The sequence below is a fragment of the Mustelus asterias genome, chromosome 29, assembly GCF_964213995.1.
Source record: "Mustelus asterias chromosome 29, sMusAst1.hap1.1, whole genome shotgun sequence".
NCBI lineage: Eukaryota > Metazoa > Chordata > Chondrichthyes > Carcharhiniformes > Triakidae > Mustelus > Mustelus asterias.
This window is the reverse complement of record NC_135829.1, coordinates 18174871-18191885: the sequence shown is the minus strand read 5'-3', so window position 1 is coordinate 18191885 and position 17015 is coordinate 18174871. Positions and strand designations below refer to the sequence as shown.

General features: G+C 40.6%; 1 protein-coding gene across 1 annotated transcript in view; it reads right to left on the bottom strand.

The window, feature by feature from the left end:
- fbn1 (fibrillin 1) overlaps positions 1-17015 on the bottom strand; it is a 413386-nt gene that overhangs the window by 136006 nt on the left and 260365 nt on the right. Inside the window, exons 21-26 of the mRNA XM_078200149.1 lie at positions 16577-16714; positions 13520-13570; positions 11969-12094; positions 10098-10322; positions 4968-5093; positions 3416-3544 (exon numbers count right to left, since the gene is read on the bottom strand). Of these exons, the coding sequence (XP_078056275.1) occupies positions 3416-3544; positions 4968-5093; positions 10098-10322; positions 11969-12094; positions 13520-13570; positions 16577-16714 (795 nt within the window). The remainder of the gene's footprint in view (positions 1-3415; positions 3545-4967; positions 5094-10097; positions 10323-11968; positions 12095-13519; positions 13571-16576; positions 16715-17015) is intronic.

The following is a 17015-nucleotide window of genomic DNA, read 5'->3' as shown; positions in this document are numbered from 1 at the left end:
CATTGATGTAGACAGGGGCATGTTCTCCTTTACACTTCCTGAAGTTGATGACAATCTCCTTCGTTTTGTTGACATTAAGTGTATGTATATTGTATATGTTAGAAATAGATCACATCTCATCCTTCTAAACCCAAGTGAATAAAGGTCCAGTGTTTATAATTATTCCTCATTGGCAATCCCTCTATTCCAGGAATTAATTTGGTGAACCTTCATTGAGCTCCCTGCTTTGGCAAATACATCTTTCCTTAGCTAAGGAGATCAATACTTCAGGTGCGGTCTCACCAAGGCTTTATATAATTGCAGTAAGACATCTTTACACCTGGACTCAAATTATTTTGCAATAAAGGCTGACATACCATTTGCCTTCTTGCTGTGTCAGCATGTTGGCTTTCATTGACACATCAACAGGGACACTCAGTTCCTTTGAAATTCAACACTTCCCAGCCTCTCACCATTTAAGGAAGTTGTACTTTCTGTTCTTCCTACCAAATTGGATAACCTCACATTTCTTCACATTGTATTCCACCTGCCAAATGTTTGCCCACTTGTTTAGCCTGTCCACATCCCCTTGAAGTGTCTTTGCAGCCTCATCAGAACTCACCTAGTTTTGTGTTATCTGCAAACTTGGAAATATTACCTTTAATCCCTTTAATCTCCAAATACATATCATTGATATAGTTTGAGAGTAGCTGTGGCCCAAGCACTGATCCTTAGAGCACCCCACTAGTTACAACCTGGCAACTTGAAAATGACTCATTTATTTCACTGTATCTCCCTCAATTATATGTGCTCAAATATGTATGGAACCTTATCAAACATTTTCTGAAAATCTAAATTTACCAGAGTCTCATCTATTCAGCTAGTTACAATCTCAAAAAACTCCAACAGGTTTGTTAAACATGATTTTCCTTTCATAAATTAATTGCAATTCTTCCCAATCCTACCATTATTTTCTAAGTGTTCTGTTAGCACATCCTACATTATAGATTCTAGCATTTTCCTTACTACTGATGTCAGGTTAACAGGTCTACAGTTCTCAGTTTTCTCTCTTCCTCATTTCTTAAATAGTAGGGTCACAATGGCCACCTTCCACTCTGCTGGAACCATTCGAGTTGATAGAACTTTGAAAGATAGCCAACAATGTATCTTACCCCTATAGCCACCTCTTTCAACTCTGTAATGTAGACACTTAGATTGAGGGAATTTATCTACTTTAGGTCTCACTAATTTTTCTAGCACTATTGTTTTACTAATGTTGACATCTTGTAGTTTCTCATTTTCACTGGTCCCTTGATTCTCCATTATTTTTGAGAGGTTTTCAGTATTTTTCTCTGTCAAGACAGACACAATGGCCGGGATTTGGAGGAAGGAGCTAAAACATCACGAGAAGGCAAAGGTTGCATTTCACGACAAAGTAAAAGCAGGAAAAGATTGCCCGCTCCCCTCATCAGAGGCAGCTGTATTTCCCAATGTTTAGTATTGGGAACCTCATTGGAATAAATTAACATGAAATTATGAGGCTCATGGAATCACATGCCACGTCAAAAAATTCCTCTACGCGCCGTAATATTAGATGTGCATGAAGACAACTGGTCTCAGAAGGCATGCACCTGGTGAGCAATACTTCCAGGGGAGTTCGGGGGTGAGTTCAGCACTCGAAGTGGGGGTGGGCGTGTGCCAGCGTAAGGCCAGCTTGATGCAAGGAGTGCCAACTTGATGCCAGGGGTACACCTGGGTGATTATTTCCTGGTTCGCTGGCTGTGCACTGGGGCAACCTTTAAAAATGGCGCAAGGATCGAGTTGCTGGTTTGATGGCGGGCGAATCAGAGGCTGCCTGCCAGTGATACATCATGGAACCTATGACTGCAGTTTTGTTTTCTAAGTCCTGGACTATATGATGGAAAAAGCTGTCTTTGCCGCCGGTGGACTCAACGCCGCTTTTCCTACCCAACATCAGCTTTTGCGATACTGGAATAAATTTCACTCTATTTATTTGCTTAGCTTCTATGCCATTTCCTTTTTCACCATTATAGGTTTTCCTGACTCTGCTTGTAATGGACCCACATTTGATTTTGCTAACCTTTTCCTCTTTACATACTTTGAGAAAGTTTTACAGTTTGTTCTCATGTTTCTCACTAGTTTAGTCTAATTCTATTTTCCCATTTTTAAAGTATTTTCTTGGTCCTCCTTTGCAGAATTCTAAAACGCCCCTAATTCTCAGGGGTAATTTTTTTGGCAACTGTATTTTCCCCTTCCTTTGAACTAATTCAATCCCTGATTTCTTTCATTAGCCAAGGTTGGAACACTTTCCTTGTTGGACTTTTATGCATTAAAGGCATACATTTTTTGTTGTAAACTATGTATTAGTTTTAAATGTTTGCTAGTGCCTGTTTTCCATCATACCATTTAACAGAGTTTCCCAAGCAATCATAGCCAATTGTCCCTTTATTTAGATTTAAGACTCTTGCCTCTGATTGAACTACAAAACTTTCAGCATTTAATAGTTCCCTTATTATGATCCTGGCTGGGACTATCTAACAGACATGCATACAAAGAAGTGCGAAGGAAAATGTGCACAAATGGAAAATGACACAAAGATGAGGGAGAGACTGTTGGATAAATAGATTGGCACATACACCAGAACTCAAGCAAAAACAAACGGACAAATAATAAAGGCATAGAGCATGTTTAGTAGCATTTCTAGAGCTATTAAAATGCTGGCCAGTGAAATACATCATACTTTCCTTCTCCTTTGAGAAATGTTTTATTTTATTCTTTGATATTATGCACCAGCTGTAGCAGAACAACGATGTAAACTTGATAATGCTCAATGAACATGACAAGACCAGTGGTGTTAATCTGCTTGCTGTTTTCCAAAAGATAATTAGGCTATCGCATGGAATACACAATGGACCAGCTATTAAAAAAAAATTCCCCCCTTTTCTCCCCAAACCATGAGACATTTGTATTTGAGCTAGACAGATAAAGGCTTAATTCAAGTCAGCCTATCAATGGTGCTCTGAAAACAGGCCCTTAGAACAGCACAAGATTGATATAAGGTGACTTACACACTCAATTTGTGGGTAAACAATTCATGTCTATTAAAATCCACTCAGTTTTGGGGATTAGATGAGGGTGTAGCCAATGGCAATGTAGCTTCAGATCTTTTTGCACACTGAATGCACTGTGCCACTGGTACAATGGCTAACTAGAATAGCAACACTTCAGGCAACAAAAGGAACATATGTATGTTACACTATTAGAAGCAGAAATTAAATAAAAAATATATTACTTTTTTGGGTTGAAAACATATACAAATGATATAGGCATTATTCAGCTGTACATTATAGCTTCCTGTAGCATTCAAATATATAACTGATTAATTATATTATTGTTTCTCTAATTTGTAACATACCCATGCAGTTCTTCATCATCATAAATCCGCTTTCATAGCCTTCAAAGCATTCACAATCAAAACTTCCAGGCGTGTTAATACAAGTCCCAGGACCACATAAATCAGGGGAGATACGACATTCGTTAATATCTATAGGCAAAAAAAAGTAAAGGATAAAATGTAATTTTTAAAAAACCATTCACTAGGTATACTATCTTTCAAAGCATGGATAGATGGAGTAAATATTGTCTTCTGAGAATTCTTGATCAATACATTTGACTTCAGCTTTTGAGAATTAAATTTCCTCTTTGTAGTTATATTTAATACAGTTTAGATCTTAAAATAAATGCATTAGCCAGTGGGACAAAGTAATTTTCCAAGTCCGCGCTACAGTGAGCAACATTACTTGTCAGAAAAGAGTGGTGGTGAACATTGCACCTCTGGTTTTACAATATGTGCTGGTTGCAGGAGTGTAGCTACTTGCTGTTAGCACTGGTATAAAAAAATAACTTAGCGGATTCATATTGAATTCCTTCCTTTATTTTAACAGATTAATTTTAAATAATGGAGGAAGGAATTTCAAAATACTCTTAAGGTCTACAAACTAATTTGCCTCAGCTGCAGTTCTTTGAATCAGGCCGGATAAGTCCAAGAACCATTAGGTATATTGCTTGGGGTTGGGGGGGGGGGGGGGGGGGGGGGGGGGGGGGGAGTGTCAATTGTAATAATAGGGGTATGCCTGGGACATAGGGATGTGAATTTCTTTTTGTACGTGTACCAGTATGGATGGTAGCTTTTTGGGCTGATAATAAGCATGTGCTTCCTATCCACCATTATGGAAGCTAAGGTGCCCATTTTGCCCCTGAAAAACAGGAGCAGCATTAGTGACTTTCTAAACCTATACAGCGAATTTTAATTTAACAAAAAGGCAAATTTGAATTGGATGTTGAGGGGTTATGTTGATATCCAAGAAATCTTTTTCCTACCCTAAACCCGCTACAAACTTGCCTATTCCCCGCTTTATCTGAAACCAGAGGAAGGTAAGCGTCAAATTTACTCCAAGGAAGCTGATTGGAACTTAAAATATTGTCATTCTTCTTTTCTTTTTAACTATTGTCATATGTTGGGAAACCTTGCTTAATTGATGTGAGTACTTGTCTGATTTAGGAAGCAAGTGCCTTTATACCTCCCTCCAACATTCAGGTGCCTGCCCGAAGAGCCTCTGTGATTAGACATGTCCTTACAGACTGCTAACCTTGTTCAGCAGGCTGATCTCTCGGTGGGGAACTGATCAGTAATGTGATGGATATGCTATGGAGTTAAAACTCCAAATTGATAGGAAATTGTGAATTCAGAGTTCCTGAGAACTTTTTTGAATGTTATAATTTTAACCATCGAACAGTCTAACAAAATAAAGTAATCCAAAGGCAATATTCAAAAAATACAGAGGATTTTACCCATGGCTTGAGTTTGCATTAGTTTTCACTTGGTGCAAAAACAATCTTTTGTGAGGTAATCCCCCTTCCAACCTGGTTATTATTTCTGGAAGTGATTTGGTAAATAAGTGACATACCTGTACAGTTTCGTTCTTCTGAATCAAGGGCGAAGCCACTGTTACATTTGCATCTAAAGCTCCCAATAGTGTTCCTGCACTTCCCATTAGTACAGATACCTGGTATTGTTCTGCATTCATTGATATCTGGAAAAAAATGAAATGTAATTTTTATTTTTAGCTACATCAATTTAAAATTGAACATTAGGCAAAGGTTATACACATAAGGTGGGGTTGGGATGGAAGACTGGCTATCGGGGATGGGGGGGGGAGAGTCAGCGATTAGGAGGCTGATGATGGGGGGTGGGGAGGCGCTTGTCACAGTATACTGGGAGATCGGTGTATGCGCACTGACCCCCTCAGCACATTGATGCCGGCCTCTCAGGCAGGATTAAGCTCTCCCCCACCACCGGCGTAAATCCCCTGACAGACTGTGTGATGATGTGGAGATGCACAGAAGTGCTGGAAATTCATTAAACTAAGCTCGCCCAAAAAGCAGGTGGGAAAAACTCCCCTATTTCCACCTGTCGGGCACTTAGTTTTTTGTTGGAAAATCATGCTCGCTATCTGCAACTTAAAAAAAATTCAACACAGATGTTGGAATTATGCCATTTTTAAAGTGGTATAATGCAATAATATACACGCTCAGCAGAGTTACAACTCTATTGTTTTTAGCACTCTTTACTCTGAAGTCACATACAAAGAAAACTCAGACTTAGATGTTAGTTTCTTTTTTTGTACAATATGTCCAGTATCTCCGTTTAATATGGCATTTATCCAGTTATATGCATAATTATTTGATAGATGTTATTTTTAATGTTAATCTTAAACTAATTTTTCAGGGGAGACAAGAGGGGATTGGATCAGCTACACATTTTACTTTCAACTGAAGTGATTGAACAGTAATGCCTGGCATGGTGCAAAATGGGTGACTGATCTGATCCATTAGTTTCCAATGCATTAGGTGAAAACTACCACCCCACTGTCACCTGAGGAAGTATATTTCAGTATCAACTGTGCATATCTCATGGGTACTGTAAGTGTGTTAGATTTCAACTGACAGTTAAAGGACTTCTCCCTCTGCTGAATCTCTGTACCATGCAAGAATGATGTTCCCTGATCCATGTAATGTTGCTCTAAAACTAGCTGCCTGGAGGTGAGTTTATCTCTCCTTCGGTTTCTTTTGCTCATTCCTCTCTCTGAGGAAGTTCTTCAATGTTGCACAGACTCTTTCAACACCACAGCTGCAACAATTGTGATGGAATGTGACCTTCATGACATGCAGTTGTTTGAATTTTGGGCAGGACATTCCATTTTTGCAATCAGTGATAATATCTACTGATATAAACAGGACAATATACAGTGAAAATAATTAACAATAAATAAATACACCAATATTTATTGTCATTTGCAAATATTTTAACATTAAAAATTCCTAATTTGCTTGAAAAATCAAGTGCATTTCACTTCATGTCCCCAGCCTTCCCCCCATTCCTCCCTGCCCCAGGAAAAACATACTGATAAAGCAAAACAGTCATGGTCTTAGCTATTGCTAATGACTCCACGCCCTGGTTTAACTTTTACATTGTTGTTTATTTAGCTCAGATTCTGGGAGAACACCTTTAGGCTCATGTGCAGCATAAACACCAGTACAAGCCTGTTGGGCCAAATGGCCCATGTCTTTCTGTAAGTGCAATATCAGCTCCCTGTTGATAGAATCATAGAATCCCTACAGTACAGAAGGAAGCATTCAGCCCATCGAGCCTGCACTGACAATTTAGCATGGCCAATCAACCTAATCCACACATCTTTAGAGTGTGGGAGGAAACCAGAGCATCCGGAGGAAACCCACGCAGACACAGGAAGAATGTGCAAACTCTACACAGACAATCACCCAAGGCTGGAATTGAACCCAGGTCCCTGGTGCTGTGAGGCAGCAGTGGTAACCACTGTGCCACCATGCCACCCGTGATAGGTTTTATGAAATTACAATTCAGCATAAGTTAAAATCATCTCTCATTCTTCTGAACTCCAGTACAGGGCCAGCCTGACAAAACTTTCTTCACAAGATAGAACCCCCATCTCAGGTATCAATCGAGTAAGCCTTCTCTGAACTGCCTCTAACACATTTATATCCTTTCTTAAATAAGGAGATCAAAGCTGTACACATTACTCCAGATGTGGTCTTACCAATACCTTATGCAACTGTTGCAAAGAAACCCTACTTTTATATTCCATTCTCCTTGAAATAAATAACATTAATTTGCCCTTCTAACGATTTGCTGTATCTGCAATCCAACCTTTTGTGATTCACATATCAGGACACTGGATCCCGCTGTAACTCAGACTTCTGCAATCTCTCTCCATTTATATAATTTTCTGCTTTTCTATCCTTTCTCCCAAAGTAGAAAACTTCACATTTTCCCACATTATACTCCATTTCCCAAATTTCTACTCACTTAACCTATTTTTGCAGACTCCTTAGGGGCGATTCTCCCATCCCACTGTGCTGATTTTTTAGCGAGTGGGCCAGGAGATTTAGGGAGCATCAACTCCGTGCCAAAATAGGTGCAGAGCTACATTATGTATGCCACCTTTCACCTGTATCTTTTTAAAATGGCATTAGCAGGTCTGAGACTGAAGTCTCCGGGCTCACTAGATTCTCCCCCCTCACCCCCGCCAAGAGTATTCCACTCCAGCGGGGATTGCGATAGCCCCCACTTGTGGGAAGCTAGCAGCCCAACCCAGCTGGAGTAAAGGGGGGGCAATCAGTGCCCCCTGGGCATTGGCACCTTGGCAGTGCCAGCCTGCACCCCCTGGAATTGCCCAAGGGGCAAAGTGCCAATGCCCAGGAAGCACCTTGGCAATGACCAGCAGGCATGGAGCAGTGCCAAGGGGTGAAGTGTTCTGAAGGGGTGAGGGATCCCACTGACACACTGCAGCAGGGATCGGTGGGGAGGCCAGCGATCGGGTCGGGGTGGGGGGCAATGGCTGGAGGTGGGACGGGTGGGGGGGGGGAAAGAGTTGGGGGTGGGGGAGATCAGGTCTGGTTGGGGGGGGGAGGGGAAGAGTTGGGGGTGGGGGAGATCAGGTCTGGAGGTTGGGGGGGGGAGGCAATCGAGGCTGGGCCCAGGCATACTTGGGGGGCCAGTGATTGATTGCAATCAGGAGGCCAGCAGACAGGTGCCACTGCGCATGCACCAATCTTGGCACTGACAGATAAGCTCTTGCGCAGTGGCCCACTCAGCGCTATGCTGCTGGCCTCCTAGGTGGAGAAAGACCCCACCCCCTGGTTTTTTACGTGATTCACACTGAGACACTCAGCAGTGCACAGTGTGTGGGAGATTCTTCTCTAAACTTCCACTGAAAAAAACAGCGCAATTTACTCCAGTTTTCACACGAATTCGACACTTAATCTTTTGGGAGAATTGCCCCCCCCTCTATGTTCTCTTCGCAACTTATTTTCCTACCTATCATCAGAAAATTTAGCAATCATATATTTATGTCCACGCTCAGTTTTCTGTAGACTAAACAATTCTCTATTTATGCTAATATGCTCTCCCACACGTCATAAGCTCTTACCTTGAGTAATAACCTATGATGTAGCACCTTACAAATGCCTTTTGGAAATCAAAGTATAGCACATACATAGGTTCTCCTTTATCCATGTTGTTTACACTTCCTCAAACTTCAATAAATTAGACAAATATAGTTTCCCTTTTATAAAGCCATTTGACTTTGTCTGATTACATTGAGGTTTTCTAAGTGCCCTGCTGTAACCTCCTTAATAATAGATTCCAGCATTGATGACATAGATGTCAAGCTAACTGGCCTTTAACCATTCGCTACTTTCTAATCTGATGGGAGCTTGCCAGAACCTAGGGGATTTTGGAAAAGGAAAACCAATGTATCTACAATTTTAGCAGCCAAAAACATTTTAGGTTTGGTCACAAATACTGGGTTCACAGAATTCAATCAAAATTATCTCAAAATTTTAATTATTTCTTGCTCTAGTCATATTTTATAAGATACTTCAGCTAGGCACAGCATTGTAATACAGTATAATTTTTCTTTAAAGCCAGTTCTGCATTTATTAGGGTTCAAATTTAACTGTAATAGGATTGTGGATGTACAATTATAAATTCCAGGACAATCATCAGTATCTACAGCATCACTTTCCCTCCTCTCTGTTAGGATTGAGATGGTAAGAGTTTTAACAACACCAGGTTAAAGTCCAACAAGTTTATTTGGTAGCAAATGCCATTAGCTTTCGGAGTGCTGCTCCTTCGTCAGATGGAGTGGAAATCTGTTCCCAAACAGGGCACAAAGACACAAAATCAAGTTACAGAATACTGATTAGAATGCGGATCTCTCAGCCAACCAGGTCTTAAAGATACAGACAATGTGAGTGGAGGGAGCATTAAGCACAGGTTAAAGAGATGTGTATTGTCTCCAGACAGGACAGCCAGTGAGATTCTGCAAGTCCAGGAGGCAAGCTATGGGGGTTACTGATACTGTGACATAAACCCAACATCCCGGTTTAGACCGTCCTCATGTGTGCGGAATTTGGCCATCAGTTTCTGCTCAGCTACTCTGCGCTGTCGTGTGTCGTGAAGGCCACCTTGGAGAACGCTTACCCGAAGATCAGAGGCTGAATGCCCGTGACCGCTGAAGTGCTCCCCCACAGGAAGAGAACAGTCTTGCCTGGTGATTGTCGAGCGGTGTTCATTCATCCGTTGTCGTAGCGTCTGCATGATTTCCCCAATGTACCATGCCTCGGGACATCCTTTCCTGCAGCGTAACCTGGTGTTGTTAAAACTCTTACTGTGTTTACCCCAGTCCAACGCTGGCATCTCCACATCAGGATTGAGATGGCCACTTTCAATGTTAAGTTTAGATAACCAAATAATTATTAAACTAATGAGAATTTTGATATTACCTATTTCCAGGGTTAAGGTAGTCCTTTTTAAGAACAGATGGTTACCTCCAAATAACAATTACCTGCATATCCCATTTACTTGAGGAAAGTTTGTATTGAGAAAAGTTCGTGTGACTTATGCTATACTACAATATACTATATTTAGTTCCTGAACCACATACGATATATGACTTTGAAGTTGCTTTATCTGTATTTTTTTTGTAACATTTTACCTTTTAATAAAGGTTTCCCATTGGGCTCTCCTCTACTAGAAAATCCTGATCCTCGTGGGCAAAGAGCTTTGTAATCACTTGTGCCTTGTTCAGGACATCTTTCGCAATCTGGTCCCCAAGCAGCTCCAACAGAACAGCAGCAAGCATCAATGCGTAAACGGACTGTTAAAGGTTGTGTACATTCATCTTCATCATATTTTATGTAACAGCGCTCCAAACGAATATCTGACAGAGCAAATGTCAATAAAGGTTAATATTAAAGTGCAAATTTGAAATATAAAGAAAATTCTAGATGAATAAAGCTAATGCTTCAGGTGAATGACCATTCATAAATGCTAATAGTGCCTCCAAGTCAGAAAATTGTGGTTTGAAAGCCCCATACCAGAAGTTAAAAAGAGAAATCAAGGCTAACACTTTTGCACAGTCCTGAGAGGACTGCTCTGTTGGGAGGCACCATCTTTCCAGCATGGACTTGGTGTGCTGAGTGGCCTCCTTCTGTGCTTTAATGTCTCTATAAAGTGATTGAAGCACTTATATGGATCCGGTCTTACAATAAAACACACTGTGCCTAGGCACAGGGCCCCGATTAATGGGGGGCCCCGTGCTGGCCCGTGTACAGCACCAATCAGAGCCTGAGAGTTCTGAATTTGCTGGCAGACTCAGACACCCAGGCACTGCCCACTGGGTACCCTGGCACTGGGAGGGGAGGGAATGGGAGAAACTGGTGGTGGAGCCAGAGCTCGGAGGCCAGGTCCAGTCATCGGGTGGGGGTGGCGGGGGGGAGGCAGAGGTCGGCGATGTCAGGAACGGGGTGGGGATCTGGGCTGGCAATGTCGGGGGATGGGAGTTGAGGCTGGTGATCAGAAGGCTAGCGATGTCCAGTAAAAGGCGGGGAGGGTGCACGTACACTGGCCCCCTCAGCAGTCTGATGCTGAGGGGGCCTTCTGTTTTTCTGTCCATTGGGCACTTAGTTTTTTTCTGGGAAAATTGTGCCTCATATCTTGGAATATGTACTTTAAACTTCTTGCGATCAGCAGCTGCATAAATTAAACAAAGTTTAACAAACAAAATATCTGTCTGGTAAAACATTTCCTGCATTATTTCTTTGCAGCAAAATTACAACATTTAGTTAAACAGAGTAAAAGGTCTCTCAGTTTAGACATGTTGCAATGCTGACAGATTGCCAAATGCAATTTAAAAATCTACCCACTGTGCATAATTAGGCAGATTTTCCATTCTGCACATTACCCTGTAATTGACTGTTTCACCAATAGTAGCAAATGGGTGGTTAAAGAACTTCCTGAAAACATATGGACATTGAAAACTTTCAGGTTTTATAGGGAATTAATTGGAAAATATTTATGTTCAAATGCATTAATTAGTGAAACAAAATCTGCATTTTTATTAAACATAACATACTTCAATTATAGCATCATTCTAAAACAAACCCCTGCACAATTAGTTGAGATATACCATGCAATAAAGTATAAAGTTTCAAAGTTTAAAGTTTATTTATTATAGTATCGTAAGTAAGCTTACATTAACACTGCAATGAAGTTACTGTGAAAATCCCCTAGTTGCCACACTCTGGCGCCTGTTTGAGTACACTGAGGGAGAATTTAGCATGGCCAATGCACCTAATTAGCACATCTTTCGGACTGTGGGAGGAAACCAGAGCACCCGGAGGAAACCCATGCAGACACAGGGAGAACTTGCAGACTCCGCACAGACACTGACCCAAGCCAGGAATCGAACTTGGGTCCCTGGTGCTGTGAGGCAGCAATGCTAACCATTGCGCCACCATGCTACCCTATATATGAATAGAGTTGTGATACCAACATATTTGGCTGAAAAATATGGTCTATACTTACCAATACATGTGCGTCCACTGCTGTCCAGGGTCATACCATTAGAACAGACACACTTAAATGATCCAGGTGTATTCAGACAGTCAGCATTGGTGCACACCCCAGGGAATACTTGACACTCATTTACATCTTTAAAGAAATAGAAAATAATTTCAAATAATAATGTCAAGCTTTGCAAAAATACAAGCGGACATAATATTACCCAACTTGATAAATGTTTTGCATTATGTAAATATGAACATTTAAATCCCAAGTAGATTAAAAAAATACAATCTGGCTAAATAACTAACAATCTGAAATCATTACTAGAGTATATTCTGATTCAACTGGATTTGACAAATTATAATACATATATGGCGGTGACCACAAAGCTTCCAAACTCATGAGCAATGTCTGTTTATGGTGCCAATCATAATGAAATATGTTTCTATTTAAGTAAGTTAGATAATTGTTTGAATGCTCTGTGCTCTTGAAGTAATGTAAAAGGCATTGCAAACAGACATTAGCTAGGATTATTCACGAACATACTTGAATCTGGATAAATGCTGTGTCCTATGAAGAGAACTCCGTTCTCTCAGGTCCAGCACTAAAATACTCATCAAACCAGCTAACAAGGGTGATATTGTTGTTGTCTGGCATATCGTCCCTCTACCTAGCAAGGACAGAAAGCCAACTCTCGAAATTTGCTCCTGCCTGCATTGGACCATTAACCCAGTACGAAACATCAAGTAATTGTATCCATGACTGTCACTAACCCCATCTTCTCTGTAGAACTTTCCTCTACATTCTCCAACCTTAAAGCCCCTAACCTCAAACAGCATGTTTCCACCTCCTTCCCAAAATTCATAGCAAGACTGTCCTGGTAGACCCATAGTTTCAACCTGCTCTTGTCCACTGAGCTTTAACTCTATCTTAAACTCTATTTTTTTCTCCTCTTATTCAGTCTGTTTCCATCTACATTTGTGACCCTACCAATGGTCTATGTCACTTCAACAGTTACCTTGACCTGTCTCCAGAATTCTCCCCCTCATTTAGACCCCACCCTCCGGTCTCATATCCTCTCTAGTTCTTTTCATTGAGAACAACCAGCATGACATTGGCCATCTAAATTTCTCTGTTCTCTTCACTCACTAACCTATCACTCTCCGAATTGGCAATAGTTCATTTTCTCAGGTCCAACCCTAACAATGTTATCAAATCTTCTGCAAAGGGTGGTGCTGTTGTTGACATGAAGTATTAACTCTTTCTCTCTCCCTATGGATACTCTGCCCAACCTGTTGAGTATTTCTAGCATTTTCTGTTTTTATTGTATTAATACAAGTCTTCAAATATGTTAATAATATCATCCTATTTGAGTATTAGGTTTTACCTGATCAGGCATTTACATCTTATGTGTTTTATTTAAAATTTCCACAGGTCTGAACTGTACCCAGAAATTTTAATCACTTTTTGTTATTGATGAATTTATATTGCATTCTAGCATTTGGATTTGAGAGATTGCGATTGACGTTCGGAGGCACATAGAAATTTAACAGTATATAGAAGTAACCATACCCTCACAGATTGTTCCATTCACTCTTGTATATCCTCTAGGGCAGACACTGTCTAAAAAGAAAACGATTACATCAATAATTATTTTTAAACAGAAAGTGTAACAAAGATGTGTAACTGGCATAAATTACAGGGAAGTATTGTCCTGTTGGTTCAGCAGAAGAATTGTGTATTGTGTCATCATGATATTTTTTCAAAATGTAAGTCATATTTTGGTTTGTAGTTTACAAACTCATGAGGAAGGCCATCAGCTTACAAATGGAAATAATCCCATCTTTTAAAAAATGTCATTTTTGCATTTGTTAAATGAAATTGATCATGACTTTCTGATCAAAGCTATTTTTTACTTAATACAATAGCCTAAAGTTAATTTATGGCACTGTTGTGGCACTGCAACTAAAAACAGAAGATGGAAATAACATATATTTAGTTATACCGCCATGCTGGCAATAAAAATCTGAATGAAGATTCAGCGAATTGTTTTACCATTTTATTTTGTCAAATCAAATATATTTATTCAACAGTTTATTTATTAGTCACAAGTAGGCTTACATCAACACTGCAATGAATTTACTGTGAAAAATCCCCTAGTCCCCACACTCCAGCACCTGTTCGGGTACACTGAGGGAGAATTTAACACAGACAATGTACCTAATCAGTATGTCTTTTGGACTGTGGGACAAAACTGGAGCACCTGGGGGAAACCTACGCAAATATGGGGAGAACGTGCAGACTTCGCACAGACACCCTGTGACCCAAGTCGGGAATTGAATTTGTGTCCTTGGCACTGTGAGGTGGTAGTGCTAGCCACTGTGCCGTCCTAAGATAGATGATAAATGAGTTGAGAAATATACAAAATGATGTTATGTTAACATACTTAGGGGAATAGATGGGACAGCGGCTATTCAGGTGCTCATGTTAACATCTATGCCACAAACCTCCAACCTCTTTCGCAGCTGGGATGCTCCAGCGGTGTTGCATGAATGGAGCTTTGACTGAGTGCCAAATTCTTTATTCTCACTGGCAGGGCAGGAACAGATGAGATTGGAGAATCCCATCCATAAAAAAGGGCCTCGGGCGAGATTTTCTGGTTTCGGGATGAGCGCGGCTGGAAAGCCCTGCCCGAGGTCTGCGGGTTGCTCTGCACATTTTTCAACAACCTCAGTGGACGCGGTTTATGCGGTCACTGTGACGGGGCCTGACAGAGCCGGAGAGACTAGCAACACAGAAACCGATGTGCCATCTTTAAAGGGTGCCCCTAGCAGCAGAGAGAGAATTCCACCCCCCCCTCCTCCCCCCAACAAGCAGCAGGGCCTCCTTCACTCCCAACAAACAGAATGGAATCCCGCCCCCAATTGGGCATCCAAGAGAATTGGCCCTGGCATTGCCCCCTCAGATTGGCACTGCTAGATGCCAATCTGGCAGTGCATGTCCCTCTCCCCCAGGACAATAATTACTATTGCGCCCCTGGAGGGATCCCCTCGAATGTATATCATTTTTCGAAACCTGTTGTAAACCTGACCGATGTCACTGGCAAAGGGCATGGAAAATGGGTAAATGAGATCTCACTGGTGAGAATCTCATTTCCCGAATCTCGAGAGAGTTTGTGCCCGCGTCGCCATTCACACGGACACTGGACGAGGGCATAAAATCACCCACATAGAATCAACATTACAGAAACATGCCATTTGGCCCAATTTGTCCATGCTGGGAGTATACTCCATATGAGCCTTCTCCTTCCCCTTTTCATCTAATCCTACGAACATAAGTTTTATTTTATTATCCCTCGTGTTTCTTCAACTTATTTTATTTCTTCTTAAAGCATCTCTATGGTATTTTCCTCAATTATTTCTATTTCCATATTCTAATCATTTACTGGGAAAAGAAGTTACTCCTGAATCCACTACTAAATTTATAAGTTACTATCTTTTCTTTATTTATGGACCTCAGTTTTAGTCTCCTTGACAAATAGATCCCAAGTTTTTATTGAATTTCTAAGTGACTGTATTATTTTTATTGCCTGGCTTTGTTTCTGCCACAAATAGGCCATATGTCCTTACTGAATTGAACAATTAAAGTTAAACAAAGTTAAACCATATAAAAGATATTTTCTGTTTTTGTAATTGCCAGTTTTTGGTACAATTCAAGCCCACTGTTAAAATTTTGCTAATGATGTATTTCAGTCAGCTGAGTTTCTTCCTAAATAGGGGTCAGCTTTCTCACAAGTCATCTCGACAGCAATAGCTAGTGTTTCTTTTAGAAAAGCTCAGCTGTATTTGTAAAGTGACAATCACAAATTTAATTGTGTTAAATCTGTATGAAAACCAAGAAGAGCTGGAATGGATTCACGGCAATTTTGTCATGGTGAAGTCATGCTTAAGTGGAGTAATGTTTACAAGACTCAATGGCTCAATATTTAGTAAAGCAAAACTTGCCAAACACATCTTGTTGAAGATTGTGGTCTGTTAAATAATGACAATTATATAGTGTGTATTTCCCTCAGGCCACCACTCAGCCCCCTTCCCCCCTCAGACACCCACTTAACCCCCTCCCATCAGTCCCCTCCTCTCTCAGTGGCGTCTGATCGCTGAACAGTGGGGCTGGCTGGTGGGTTTTGTGAGATGGTCTCACTTGCATCTTTCAGGTGAGTGAATCCCACCTGACAGACGCTGCCAGCACCAGTGAGAAACACTCTCATTTTCCCACTGGCATGGGCACTTCGTTCCAATTTGGGTAAATCATGCTCTTAGTCATTTCTTTGGGAAAATTAGACCCCAAACGTCTGACTAATGTGTCTTCATCATTTTTCTTTCAATCCTACGTGAAGTGTAATTTCTCTGCCTGCTGTCTTTCCTTGACTTGCTGGCTAGAACTGGGGGGTTGTGAGGGAAACAAAAATTGTGTACTTCAACAATATATGTGACAAAGCATTATAGTATATGTTCCCAGATAAAAGTTTAACATTCCAGTGATGGTACTATTAACACAAGCGGAATATAAACAATCTCAATGCAAAGTAAACTATTTTAATAGATTGGCATTTATTAGAAACATGATTACCTATTTTACAAGGAATACATGGACTTCCCCATGCTGCACCCAATGTTGAACAGCACTGTGACTTTAATGTGGCACCATTGATATTTATTTCGCATTGTCCACCAATGTGTTGCAACCAGCAGGTACCTTTAACTGTTTCTGTAGGGGAAACAATATTATAAATAAAAATATTGGCTTGGCATAACTTCTTTCAGGTAACTGGATTAGTGCCAGTGGCAAAGATCTGAACGTTTCCTGAACTTTTAAAAATGTACATTAACAGGAAAAATCAGCATTCATATAAAACTGCCTTACAACTGCCCTCATGAATTAATGCTTTAATTAAGGTTTTTCCACTATCTTATTCAATACAATATGACACTTGTGATTCAAATTCCAAATTGTAGTTCTGAATTTCTTTTATAATCGACTTGGGCAACAATTGTTTACAATGGACAAT